The sequence below is a fragment of the Gracilinanus agilis genome, chromosome 3 (assembly GCF_016433145.1).
Source record: "Gracilinanus agilis isolate LMUSP501 chromosome 3, AgileGrace, whole genome shotgun sequence".
In the NCBI taxonomy this organism is placed as follows: domain Eukaryota; kingdom Metazoa; phylum Chordata; class Mammalia; order Didelphimorphia; family Didelphidae; genus Gracilinanus; species Gracilinanus agilis.
This window is the reverse complement of record NC_058132.1, coordinates 340,492,812-340,506,982: the sequence shown is the minus strand read 5'-3', so window position 1 is coordinate 340,506,982 and position 14,171 is coordinate 340,492,812. Positions and strand designations below refer to the sequence as shown.

At 35.4% G+C, this 14,171-nt stretch overlaps 1 protein-coding gene across 1 annotated transcript in view; it reads right to left on the bottom strand.

Annotated features, from left to right (window-relative positions):
* Positions 1-14,171, bottom strand: part of HACD2 (3-hydroxyacyl-CoA dehydratase 2) — a 106,766-nt gene that overhangs the window by 70,966 nt on the left and 21,629 nt on the right. Inside the window, 1 exon segment of the mRNA XM_044670041.1 lies at positions 7,900-8,017. Coding sequence (XP_044525976.1) covers positions 7,900-8,017 — 118 coding nt within the window.

Here is a 14,171-nt window from a genome sequence, read left to right as displayed (position 1 = left end):
ACTGAGGGGGTTAGAGATGGATACTGATCTAGCAAAGTCTACCACTATATCCATTATATAATGCTGCTGCTCCCCACCCCAAACCTTACTGGGGTCACTTTTACACTGATAAATCTCAGGACCTAAATTACAAGTACCCTAGGATCTTCAGGGTCCCAGATTTAGAAGAAGTTATTTAGTCCAACCTTCTCACGTAATGTTATGTGATTTAACAAACATCACACAAATACTAACTGGCAGAGCTAGTACTCTGACTATAAATCCAATACTTTTTCTCAATCATTATGTCTTCCCTTCCTTCCCCATGCCCCAGTCAACCTAGATAGTGAAAAGAACAATATTATGGATCAGTTTATCAAAACACTTCAATTTGAAAACTGACCCTACCCGTCTTCCCTGACTTCCAAATAAAGAGACAAAATATCAAACACAAAATAACTGTGTTAAATGATTAAGGGTTTTAAAAAGCATGGAAATGATTGATTCTATCTTATTGACTGAGAGACACTGAGAACAAGGAATACTCTACCCTTGAACCTCTTTTCAAATAGGGACTTTCCTACAAATGGTTCTACTATTCACATTTAGTTTCTGAAGTATGAATCAACCTTCTATTTTAGTAGTAACAAAGAGATAAAATTTCACATGTCTCTGAGGGGATCAGAGATTTACAGCAAGAAGAGATAACAGATATCATTTTGCTCCACAACCTTCTTTGCTACTACTTTCCTCTAATATCCCAGGTTCCCAAATATCCAGACACTCAATTCCCTTCATGGAAATGTAAGTTTTTCTGTGACCCTCCTCCTACCCTTAGCCAATTTTCCCTGCTTTTTGATAGGAGCAGGTCATCCTCTCTGATCTATGAAAGGGAAATCTACTACAAAGCACTAAAAGGGAAACACAAAAAGAAGAAAGGCAGTTAACACAACAGATGGGTAAAGTTACAAAGGTTTTTATGTTTTCCTTCTGGTTTTAGACACAGACTACAGCAAACTAGGTAGCTTCCTTTCTTCACTTCCTTTTCCTGCCTGTTTTGACATTTCTCTGCCAAGTCTTACCTTTTATGATGGCTCAATTTTGACCCACTTTTTTGTTGGCACAGCTAGTGATGTTTCAACTCTCTGCTACAAAAATGTAAATTTAGGGCCTCAGGCAGCCCTCTCTGCCCTGAAGTAGATGATTCTGCAGAATATAAGACTTAAGGTAGACAGTATCAACCTTGAATAAGTCTCCTGGGTATCCTGCCCTCTGGTTCCCACATAACTTTTCTCAGAGATATCATCTCCATAGGCTTTAGGCTTTTCCCTTTCTGCAAAAGGACCTTCATGTTTTGCCCCTGGAGAGTCTATCCTGTTAATTTGCCTTTTATATTCCTGGTTGGTTTGCCTAAAGTCAATGTTATTACTGGATTATCCAAGTTGGTCCTGCCTTTATTAGTTAAATTATCTCTGCTTAATTACCTGACTGCACTCTGGCCCATCTCTTTCTATCAGGACTCAAACTTTGCCCCTGGGACTCTGGGCTCTGATAGATGACCTTTCATCTTATCTTGCCTGGAACCAGGTCATCATACCACCTCTCAATCATTGCCACATTATGTTGCTACACAGAACATGGCTCAGCACCTACTTTTCTCTAATTGGCTCCCCCCTTTATGGGTTGCTATTAAAATGAAAACTCCTTGATGGCAAGGACTGTCTTGTTGGCTTCAATTTGTATTTCCAGCATTTACCACAGTGCATGGCACAGAGTAAATACTTAATCAATGTTCTCATTTATCCTAACTGAAAGACCCCTTAAGAAACCCCCTTCTCTAAGACTCTTCATGTAGTTTCCAATATGGGTTCTCTTCAGTCTCTCCTGATATTTTCTTTACCCTGCTTCAATCTTTTTGGTCTGCCCATAGCTCCTCAATCTCACTGGTCAAACTAAGTTAACTGAAGCCAAAGGGAACTGTATGCCTTTCCTTGTTTTCAACTCTGGCTTAATCTTATGGTAGTCAGTATCACTTAGGCCCTGACACTTGGGATAAATCCTTGCACTATGTTATTATGTTAATAACACAGATAAATGTACGGGAAATACAACAGTCTCACTCCACTTCCCTATAACTGGGCAGAAGCAATTCACCAGCCATTCTCAAGGTTTCATGATAACTACCTTTTAACGTTTTAAGGATTCCATGTGACAGGCTCAAATCCATCTCAGCTTTGGAGCAGGGCATTATAAATTTCCTATACAATTCAAACTATTACCAAGTTTAAGGCAGTGATGCATAGAGAGTTGTCCCTGAAGCCAGGAAAGCCTCAGTTCAAGTACCACCTTTGACACATGATGCCTCTGTGACCCTAAGGCAAGTCATTTAACATCTCCAAGCCTCAGTTTGCTACTCTGTAAAATGGTGCTAATAACAGCATTTACCTCAAATATTGTTTAGAGGATCAACTAGAATAACATAAGTACTTTGAAAACCTTAAATTTCTATACATGTTAGTTACTATTATTACTGTACCGTATCATATAGTAATATATAATGGCCTTTATTATTACTGTAGTTAATGTTGCTAATATCTTATTGTGGGTTTACTTTATCAAATTAAACTATCATAAGCATGTATGTAGAAGCAAATCATATTATATATGGGGTCAGCGGGTGTTCCATTATATCCAAGGTTCTTTCTATCCACGGTAGGTATTGGAATGTGATGCTGAAGTTACAGGAGCCTTTCTATAGTGGTAAGCACATTCTGATAGCTAGAATTAAAATATATCTTTTACGAGTGAACAGTAAAAATTTGGTTAATCAGAATTCTTAGGGAATGGGTTTTTTGATTAATTCAAGGCACTCAAAGTCCTTTTTGCTTAAACCTATTGTTGAATATCTTTTAAAACTGTAAGAGTTCACTTTCCTGCATCAGTAAATACTGAATTTAATTTACATTTTGAGGATTGAGGACCTTAAGAGTGTTTTAAAGTCATTATTCTAACAATCTACTCAAACCACAGGTAAGGTTGTTTAGGGTCACTGAACCAACAGAAAAACTATGGTCATCATTTGATCTATAAGCATTTTACAGTCTGTAAAGCACTTGATGTCTACTTCTAAATTCAGCTGCAAAATAACTTTATGAGGTAGGTACTACAGGTATTACTAGCCCCATTTTACAGTTGAGGAAAACGAAGGCAGAAAGAGGTTAAGTGATACTATGGTCACACTGCTAGAAGAATGACAATCTAGGAACATAAAAGAAAAAAATACAGTAGGACCTTATTTTATGTGAAAAATACATTCCAAAACCCTTTGGATAAATTGAAAATCATGCATAATAGCATACCCCATTATTTGATAAGTATTTCTTATACAAATATACCTAGATACTTTATGATTCTTCTTAGGCTTATCAGGGCTCCAAGCATCACTGCTCTAATACTTTGGGGCCATTATTAATGACTCAACAGCATTAATGAAACAGAGAACTGCTCTGACATGGACATGGCTTGTTACAAGTGAGAATTTCAAACTAAGATTGATGTGAGAGCTAAGGTCTATTGCAAAACAATGTAATGACTCACACTAATGCTTCTCAGAGAGCAAGGATAAGCACGACTAGGTGAAATGCTGCAAGACTTTATTCTGCATGGGAAAATGGCACAGTAGTGCATGATTTAAAATGTTTACTTATTCTTCTGTCTTTATTTTTTGATTACCAATTGCATGTGTGTTGTTTGCATAAAACAAAGTCCTATTGTAACCTAACTTAGAGGTAACAGGTGCCTCTTTTTTTAAACCAAGATATAGGGGACATAAAAGTTTGTTCAATAACACTAGTCAATATGTCATTTGAAAGGGTTTTCAGTCTAGGACAAAACCTTGGGCAACACCCATAGTTAGTAAGAATGACTTGGATATGAACCAGAAGAGAAAGAGGAAGAAAAAGAAAGAGGGGTTATCTAAGTAGGAGAACTAAGAGAAAGTAGTATTTTTAAAAATCAAGGAGAGAATGAGGAGAAGATAGGTTGTGGAGAATGAGGACTAAGAAAAAGCCATCAAATTGGGCAAATAAAGTGGAGTGATGACAGAAGTCAGACTGTAAAAAGTTGAGAAGTGAAAGAGGAGGAGGTATAGACAGCTTTTTCTAAGTCTTGGAAAAAGAGATATAGAGATATAGCTTGAAAGGATGGTAGGATGTAGTGAAAGGTTTTTTTAAGAATGGAGGCAGCTAGGTGATTCAGTGGACCAAGAGTCATGACCAGAGACAGAAGGTCTTGGGTTCAAATTTGGCCTCAAATTCTTCCCAGCTGCATGATCCTAGGCAAATCCCTTAACCCCTATTGTCTAGCCCTTACCACTTTTCTGTCTTGGAAATCAATACACAGTATTGATTCTAAGATGGAAAATAAGTTAAAAAAAAAAAAAAGAATGGGGGAGACTTAAACAAGTTTGAAGGCAGTAGGGAAGAAACCACAGGATGGGTTAACAAAGATTAGAGAGAAAAGAGGGAGGTTGTGATTTGCTAAAAAAGACAAGAGAGGAAGGGATGAGGGGCACATGTAAAAAGAAAAGCCACCTTACTATTAGAGGGAAAAAAAAGTGGAGAATTATTTTAAAGTGGTCTTGAGCTGAAAAGGCAGGGAAAAGAGAGATCTCATCACAAATGGTCTCAACTTTCAGTGTAATGTAAGAGGAAAGGGCCTAAGCTAAGACGGAAGCGGGAAAAGAGAAGTCTTGAGCCAAGAAAATAGTGTGGAATAATAGTTTCTGTGAGGAATGAGACAAGGAACCAATTTGGGACCCTAAAAGGATTGTCTTACTGTGGGAAACTGGATAATATGAATTCATAATGTACCCAGTTTTGTGTTCCTCCAGCCAATTATCAGTATCAAACAAGGCACAAAACAGAAATTTATGTTCACCAAGGGTACTCACAACTGTCATGGAAGATATCTTGGGAAGAGTCTAAGTGGAAGAGGGATTCCTTACAGAAGATGAGATGCTTTGGCTGTTCTTCTGTGGAAATGCTATTGTTACTGACTGCCTCAAATCCAAGAATATTACAGGGCCTCCTCAACAAAGTCCATTACCACTCAAAACAAATCATCCTAGCAATTTACCTAAGAAGAACCAAGTGGATGAAAAAAATCTGTTTCCCAGATGGCACCCACATATCTCAGTTTCTAGTAAAGATGGCAACATGAAAGGTCTTCGAGAATCCTAGCTCTCCCATAAACAGTACAGCAAAAAACTAAAAAGTATACCAGATGGAATAATGATCAGATCTTGTAGCAGACTTGGACTAGATGGGGAACCTTATCAGTTCTCTGATCATTTGTTAATATTCAAAATTCTCTGGAGACCGTATCTTATTTTTATAACTATTTATTAAAATATCAAAAAGCAGTCCAGAGAAGGAGGGAAGCACAAGCCATGTGTGGTCAGCTAGCACTTTCAGTCACCTCTTTCAGAGCAGATTGAGCCAGCCTAGAGCCAGATCATGCACCCTCCTTAGTCCAGAAAAAGAGTGATTTCCTATAACCTCTGCCAATTTATGTTCTTTGTTAAGTCCCTTTTCCAAGCTCCTCTGATTGGAGATCTTCGACTTCAGTCCACATAAGAGGTGGGTCTTCCAGACACCAACCTGGAATAATTGTATCATTTAGAATGTCTTACACAGCACATGTTTCCAAACATGGTAGGCTGAAAGGAGGGAGGAATCCAACCATAGCCTCAGGAAGATAATTCAGAACTTTAGCCCTAAGACTTTTTTGCTTTAAAATCAAAAAGTGTTCAGATTAATATTAACTATATACAGATTTCTAGGCCTCTGGGACAAAATTTGGATAGAAACAAGCCTAAAGATAAGAGATCTTAGGTTTAGAGCTGACCTCAGGTACTTCTTAGCTGTGTAAACTTGCCTGCAATATACCCATAAAGCTTTGGTGTGGGGAGAGATGTGTCCTTTATCTGCTTCTGAAACACACTGGTAAGGTTAAGATGAGAAAATAAAGAGGAGTGATTTGAGTTTTTGAATGTTTAAGGAAATTCTAGTAAAGAAATAGTTGTAGAGTGCTATGATTTTTTAAAAAATACAAGCTAAAAGTAGACCCTTTAAAAATTAAGATTGAAATATTGCCGTTGGTATTTATAAAGTAAGAAGTGATTTGGTTGAAATTTTGTTTTTTGGCTAAAAAGCTGAGGTGGTATTATTTACAATGAGATATATTGTCCTATTTAGGGAAATTGATATAAATTACATTTACAGCTAGCACCCACCTCCCAGGGTTATTAAGAGGACAATATAATTATAAAGTGATTACCAGTTCACCTGGCTTGTGCAGAGGGGAATAATGCAAATTTTCTGTAAGAGTTATCAATTACTGACATCCTTATCATTAAAAGTTATGATAACTAGCATTTCTATAGTGTGTTAAGATTTGCAAAGCAGTTTGCATATTTTATATAATTTTATCTTCACAGTTCTGTATTGCAGATGCTGCTATTATTTCCATTTTAGAGATAAAGAAACTAGAGGCTGAGAGAGGTTAAGTTACTTATCTAAAATCCCACAGCTAGTAAGTATTTAAGGCAGGATTTTAATTCAGGTCTCTCTGACTCCAAGTCCAGTGCTTTATCCACTGTACCACCTAGTTATTCATTTACTTCAGAGACCTAGTATTTCATAGTTTTGGGTACAAACTGCATTAATAGAGTATACCACTTCCATGCCATCTGTGGGCAGCCAAATCTCTGGTATTGAGCCTCTCTAAAATTATCTTGGTTGGTTCTCTGACTATAGCACATAGTACAGTATGTCACCCAGGCCTATATTTGGAGCTTTTCTAGTTTGGAAGGATCTGCCAGATTTTTAAATTTGCTGATATATCCTTTGAGCAGCAAGGTCACCTCCATGGCATAATGTAAAACTGAAAAAGAATTTTCATGGCAGAAGAATTATTTTTAAAATCATGTAGTAGCTCTTTGTCCCAATGTGTGGATTAATTCTAGCTTTCTACAGAAAGTTCAAATATACATAATTCCTAAAATAGTCTGTTTTGTGATTTCTGACAAAAGTCACTGAAGCTGTCCACTGATTTCACGAAGGTTCCTAGTGGGTAGGACACTCAGAAAGGGGAACCAAGGACTGAGAGAAAATGGGTTATGGCTAAGGACTAATGGAAAGAGAACATAAGGTGAGAATAAAGACATGCAGACAAAAGAAAGTTCTGACATAAGGTAGTCAGACAGCAAGTAAACTCTGGTGGACAAGAGCTTAATCCTCAACTGACATATAACTACTTTTATTGGGGTTACAACAGTATAGGGGGAAGGGAAAAGCCAAGTGGTCTGATACATTAGCATTATGAGATACAAACTGCCAGATTCTAAGATAATACCCAGGTCAGGAGTTCATATGGCCTAAGGCATCTACTGTTGTTTGATACATATGTTAATTTATTGTTTTAGGTAAAATAAGGAGACCAAGTCTTCCAGAGTGTAGCCTTAGGGAAGGTCTAGGAATTTGCCAGGGTTGAAGTTCAATTTAACTCAAGGTTACAGAAATCAATCATAAGCAATACAAGAGTCAGTTTTTGAGCACTCTTAAAATAACATCAAGATTAATGTATACCTGGATTGCTACAGTCACAAAGAAATTTTCTAGCCAAAAAAGAGTTGTTTTGGTTGAAGTTAAGAGAGGTTCTGTTGTGTTTTCCAAAGTTGAAAAAGTGGGTTTACATGTAGAATTTTTGGCTAAATAACAGGCAAAATTTCAAAAAGTAAAATGAATATGACAAATATTATTCTAAAGATGGTTGCCTAAGTATATTTTAGGAGCACTTCACTACATGACATATTCTTACAGTTATCAGTAACATGGAAAAAAAATTTTCATAACCTACCTCCAGGAGGGCTCCAGTCTGGAAGAATTTCAAAGGTTTTTCAATTGAAAAATAAAGGCTGTGATAGCTACCTTTTGCCAAATATGCCCTGACCAAACCAACTGCAATAACAAGCCACCTAGAAAAAAGAAAAAACAACAAAGAGATAAGCATAAATATAATTTAATGTAATAGAAAGATAAGCTATAAGTGAAGCCTAAATACCAGAACGGTAAAGTCACACAGATAGCTCCTTGTAACAACAATAACAAAAAGTTGTATAATGATAATTGGGGCAAATACCAACAGAGTACTGTGTAAAATACACAACAATGTAACCAGCAATATCTTATTTATCTGAAACTTAGTTTACTGGTAACCTTATTTATCAAAAAAAATGCAATAAACATGAATAATCAGAACAGGTCTCTAGCCAACCAAAATTGAAAACTGAGCATAAGGATCATACAATTAAACTTTGTGCATTCTACTCACAGGAAAAGTTTCTTGGATTATAATTCTATACCATTTCATTCTTATTTTAGGAAAAATTCTAACAATTTCAGCTTGTGACCAAATCCATGGTGAGAACAGAAACATCAAATTGGAAGTAGGAAGAGAAATTTCTAAAGAAAAAGTACACTGGTAATAACAAAAACTAGCAACTGAGAGCAAAGAATGAGGTTATTTTGAAAAAAAGAGGAGGGAAACCCTTTTTTAACAATAGACATAAGAGCAACTTGTGCATATGAATATAATGGAATATTTCTGTGCTATAAGAAATGATGAAAGATAATCTTAGACTTCTGCTTCCAGGAACTAAGGTGGCCAAGTAAGGAACATTCTGAGTTCACCCAAACTCATCTCCAAAAAGCTGCACAAAAAAAAGAAATAAATGCCTCAAAACTAAGGAAAGCAGAAAGGCCCTGTCTCACTGGGGTGAGAAGGGAAAGTAGCCCAGTGTGAGCAGCATCAGAAGAACCAACAAAGACCAGCCCAACCCAGGAGACACCAGAGGAACTACAAGGAGGAGGAGGGGCAATTAAAAGACTTCCCATAGCAAGCCAATCAATTCATCCTCCCCAAAGTGCATATTATAGGACCCAAGCTCAGTTGGACCCTAAGCACCAAAGCAGAGTACAATGCAAGCTTGGAACAGTACTCCTCTTTATGGCAGGGGCAAAACAGAACTGCAACAAACAGATAAGGTAATGAGGGGGAAAAAAACCCCCAAGTAGAAAGATGAGCAAAAACGTAAAGAAAAAAAAAAAAAAACAACAACCTGACTTTGGAGTTACTTTAGAAGATCAGAATAGAAACTTTAGATAACGTAACAATCAAAAGCAAGTGTGAATGGATCTCAAGCCCCAAAAGAAACCCTGGAAAAACTTGAAAAGAAGTTTAAAAAATCAAATAATAAGAGAATTGATGGAATCAAGTGTGTGTGTGTGGAGGGGGGTGGGGGGGATTCAATGAAGAAAACAACTCCCTAAATACTAGAAAGGGTCAAATGAGAAGGGAGGCTCAAAAAACACAGAAGAAAACAATTCCTTGAGGAACAAAATTGGCCAAATGGAAAAGGAAGCACAAAAGCTCAAGGGAGAAAATAACTTTAAAAATTAGAATGCACCTATAAGTCAATACACAGAAGTTATGGATTTGAAATAAAAAAAAATGATATCTAAAAATCAGAATGGGGCAAATGGAAACTAATGATTCCATAAGACAGCAGGAAACAATAAAACAAATTCAAAAGAATGAAAAAAATAGAAAATCTGAAATATCTCACTGGAAAAAACAACTGATCTAGAAAATACATCTAGGAGAGCTAATTTAAGAATCATTAGCATACCATGATAAACAAAAAGCATCTGGACAATATATTATAAGAAGTTATCAGGGAAAGAGGTTCTGATATCCTCAACGAGAAGGCAAAATGAGTGTCTCCTGAAAGAGGTCTCAAATCAAAAACTCCCAAGGATTATTATAGCCAAATTTCAGAACTCTCCAGCCAAGGAAAAAGTCTGACAAGCAGTCAGAAAATGACAATTCAAATACAATGGAGCCACAGCCAGGTTTATTACTTAGAACCTAGCAGCTTCTACATTAAAGGACTGGGAGGCATGGAATATGAGAGGCAAAGGATCTAAGGATTATGAGCAAGAATCACATACCTAGTGAAACTGAGCATAATCTGGAACAAAGTAACATTTAACGAAATAGAGGACTTTAAGGCACTCCTGACAAAAAAGATCAGAGATAAATTCAAGAATCAAATCTGACCTTCAAGAGAAGCATAAAGAGAAAACTTAAGGGATTCAATAAGGGTAAACTGATTATATTCTTGCAGAAGGCAATAATTATAATACTTAACATATCTATGATATTAGAAACATTTTAAGTACTTACAATACTTAAGAACTTTATCACTATTAGAACAGTAAGAGAAGGAATATACATAGACAGAAGGGAATAAGATGAATAGGATGAGATAATAACCTAAATGAATGGACGAATTAAGGACCAGAAAGAGGAACACATTGGGAGAAAAAGGTATGAATGAATTCACATCAAGAGGTACATAAAAATCAATACAATGGAAGAAAGTGTAGGGGAGAAGAGGCGGCAGGCAATATTTGAACCTTACTCTCATCAGAATTAGCTCAAAACAAGAATAACATCCACATTCAGTCAACTATAGAAACCTATCTTACTCAATAGGGAAGTGAGAGAGAAGGGAGAATAAAAAATGAGAGGGAATAGGCAAAAGGGAGGGTGAATTAGGAAGGGGGCTGGTGATTAGAATCAAAACATTTGTGAACAGTGAAAGAGTGAAGGGGGAGGGATAAATGTGTGTGTGGGGGAATAAGACGGAAAAAAAATACACAGTAATCATAAATGTGACTGAAAAATGGGATGAACTCACCTATAAAGTGGAAAAGAATAGCAGAATGTATTAAAAACCAGAACCCCACAATATGCTGTCTACAAGAAACATATTTAAAGTGGGGAGACACACAGAATAAAGGTAAGGGACTGGAGCAGAATTTATTAAGCTTCAGTTAAAGTAAAAAAGGTAGAGGTAGCATTCATGATCTAAGACACTGCAAAAGCCAAAACTGATCGAATTAAGAGATAAGGAAGGAAATTACATCTTGATGAAAGTTATCATAGACAATTTAGCAATATCAATACTAAACATATATGCACCAAATGACAAAGTATCCAAATACTTAAAGAAGTTACATGACTTACAGGAAGAAATAGTAAAACTATTATTATTAGGGGATCTCAGTCTTCCCCTCTCAGAACTAGTTAAATCAACCCCAAAATTAACAATTACGATGTTAAGAGGTAAATTAAATTTTAGAAAAATTTGATAAGAGAGACCTTTAGAGAAAACTGCATGGGAATACCTTTTGCTCAGTAGCACAAGACATCATTACAAAAAGTGAGCATGTAATAGGGCGTAAAAACTGTACAATCAATTATAGAAAAGTAGAAACATTAAATGCATTCTTTTCAGACCATACTGCCATAAAAATTAAATTCAACAAAGGGCAGCAGAAAGACAAAAATTAATTGGACTGAATAATCTTATCCTAAAGAGTGAGTGGGTTAAAGAACAAATCACAGAAACAATAATTAATTTCATTACGGAGAATAACAAGGAGATAACATACCAAAATTTATGAGATGCAGACAAAGCAGTACTGAGGGGAAATTTTTTATTTCAAAATGATTACATAAATAAAATAGAGAAAGAACAGATCAATGCATTGGGCATACAACTAGAAAAAAGAACAAATTAAGTTGTAAAAAATTGGTAAATCCTTGGTTAATTTTATTTAAAGAAAACAAAACTGCCAGGATCAAAAATGAAAAAAAGTGAATTGAAAAACCAATGAAGAAGAAATTAAAGCTATTATTAGTAATTACGTTGTATAAGGGTGAAAAAGGTTTTATGGGTTCAGTATATTAAAGGTGGTCACCAGAGGATTGAACTATTATCAATCCTCAATTAAGAATAATCTCAAATCAAAATTGACTTTTATGGAAGTTTATTTACATGAGAGAAGAGAGAGGGGAAGAAAATATGAATCTATCTCCCTAATTAATCCAGGTAGATCTTAACCCTCAGCCAAGGGTTAAAGGGCCTAAGGCCCAGAGGTGAATGGAGCAAACTTCATTCACAGAGTTTATAAAAGGAAGTTTCTTAATAGAAGTTCAGGAAGATTCAGTCTTTAAACTCACCACGTGGAACAGTCTCGGTCACAAAACCAGCAAAACTCCCTTAGGTCCCCTTCACCAAACCAGAAGCAGCCTCGCTCACTCAACTCCCTCTTTTAAAGGGGTCACTTATGCATCACTTCCAGTGCCTTCCCCTAGCCTGCGTGTCCAATCACAATAGACACTTTCTAGGTGGTCCGTTGATTCTGATTCTTTACTCACTCTAGCACACTAGCACACATGGGTTAGGACCTCCCAGAATTGGAAGCTGCTCTCACCTTTGGTGATTAAATCTAAAGATGGGCACTGTAGACTTAATCTAATTATCACAGTTGCCCAACTATATGCCAATAAACTGATAACTTAAGAGAAATAGATGCATATTTAAAGAAATATAAATTGCTCATATTAGCAGAAGGAAACAGAATATTTAAGCAACCCCCCCTCAAAAAGAGAAACTAAACAAAATGAATTCCCTAAGAAAAACTTCCCAGTGTCAGATAAGTAAATTCTACTAAACATTCAAAGAACAACTAACTCTATATTATATAAACTATTTGGAAAAATAGATAAGAAGCAATTCTACCAAACTTCTTTTAAGATGCAAATATGGTTCTGCTACCTAGCCAGGAAGAGAAAAAAACAGAGAATGAAAAGTATAGATAAATAATTTTCATTATACTGAATGACTGTAGACAATAAATATTGATACAAAAATTGTAAATAAAATACTAACAGAGATTATAGCAATATATTACAAAGCTCATATATTATATGTAGTTTTGTACCAGGATTGCAGGGATGGTTCAATATTAACAAAACTATCAACATCATTAGCCATATAAATAACAAACACAAGAGAAACTATATGACTATCTCAATATATACAGAAAAAGGTTTTGAAAAATACAATACACATTCTATATGATTACATATAATTGGAATAAATGGAGTTTTCTTTAAAATGATAAATAACATCTATCTAAAACCATTAATATATTATCTATAATGGAGACAAACTAGAAACCTTCCCAATACAGATTAGGAATGAAGAAAAGATGCTCATTATCACCATATGTTATTCAACCTTCTATCAGAAATGTTAGCTATAGCAATAAGAGAAGAAAAAGAAATTGAAGGAATTAGAACAGACAATGAGGAAACTAAGTTATCAACATAGATGATATATGGTATACCAAAAGAATCCCAGAGAATCAACCAAAAAACTAATAGAAACAATTAACATCTTTAATAAACTTGTAGGGTATGAAATAAATCATTAGCATTTCTATATGTCACCAACAAAATCCAATAGCAAGAGACAGAGAAATTCCACTTGATAACTATAAACAAAATATAAGACTTGGAGGTCTATACACCCAATAAACCCCAGGAACTATATGAACTCAATTATAAAACATTTTTCACACAAAGTCAGGACTAAACAATTAAGAAAATATCATGAACAGGCCAAACTAATAGAATAAAACTGACAAGTCAGCCTAAACTAATTTATCTATTCAGTCCCATGCCAATCAAACTACCAAAAAAGTATTTCATAGAGGTAGAATAACAAAATTCATCTGGAAGAACAAAAGGTCAAGAATATCAAAGAAATTAATGAAAAAAAAAATACAGGCAGAAGGCCTAGCCATACCAGATCTTAAACTGTATTATAAAATGGTAATCATCAAAATGATCTTGTACTGAGCTATGAAATATAGTGGATCAATGGAATAGATTAGGTAATCAAGACAGTATTAAATTATCATTGTCTTAGTATTCAATAAACACAAAATCTAAGTTTTTTGGTGAAGAACTCACTCTGACAAAAACTGCTAGGAAAATGAGAAAACAATATGGCAAAAGCTGAGTATAGACCAACATTTCACATCATATATCAAGATAAAGTTGAAATTGATATATGATCTAGAAACAAAGGCTGATACCATGAACAAACTTGGAGAACACAGAATAGTTTACCTGTTACACCTATGAATAAGGGAAGAATTTAAGCCCAAACAAGATATAGAGAACATTATGAGAAAATGGATAATTTTAAC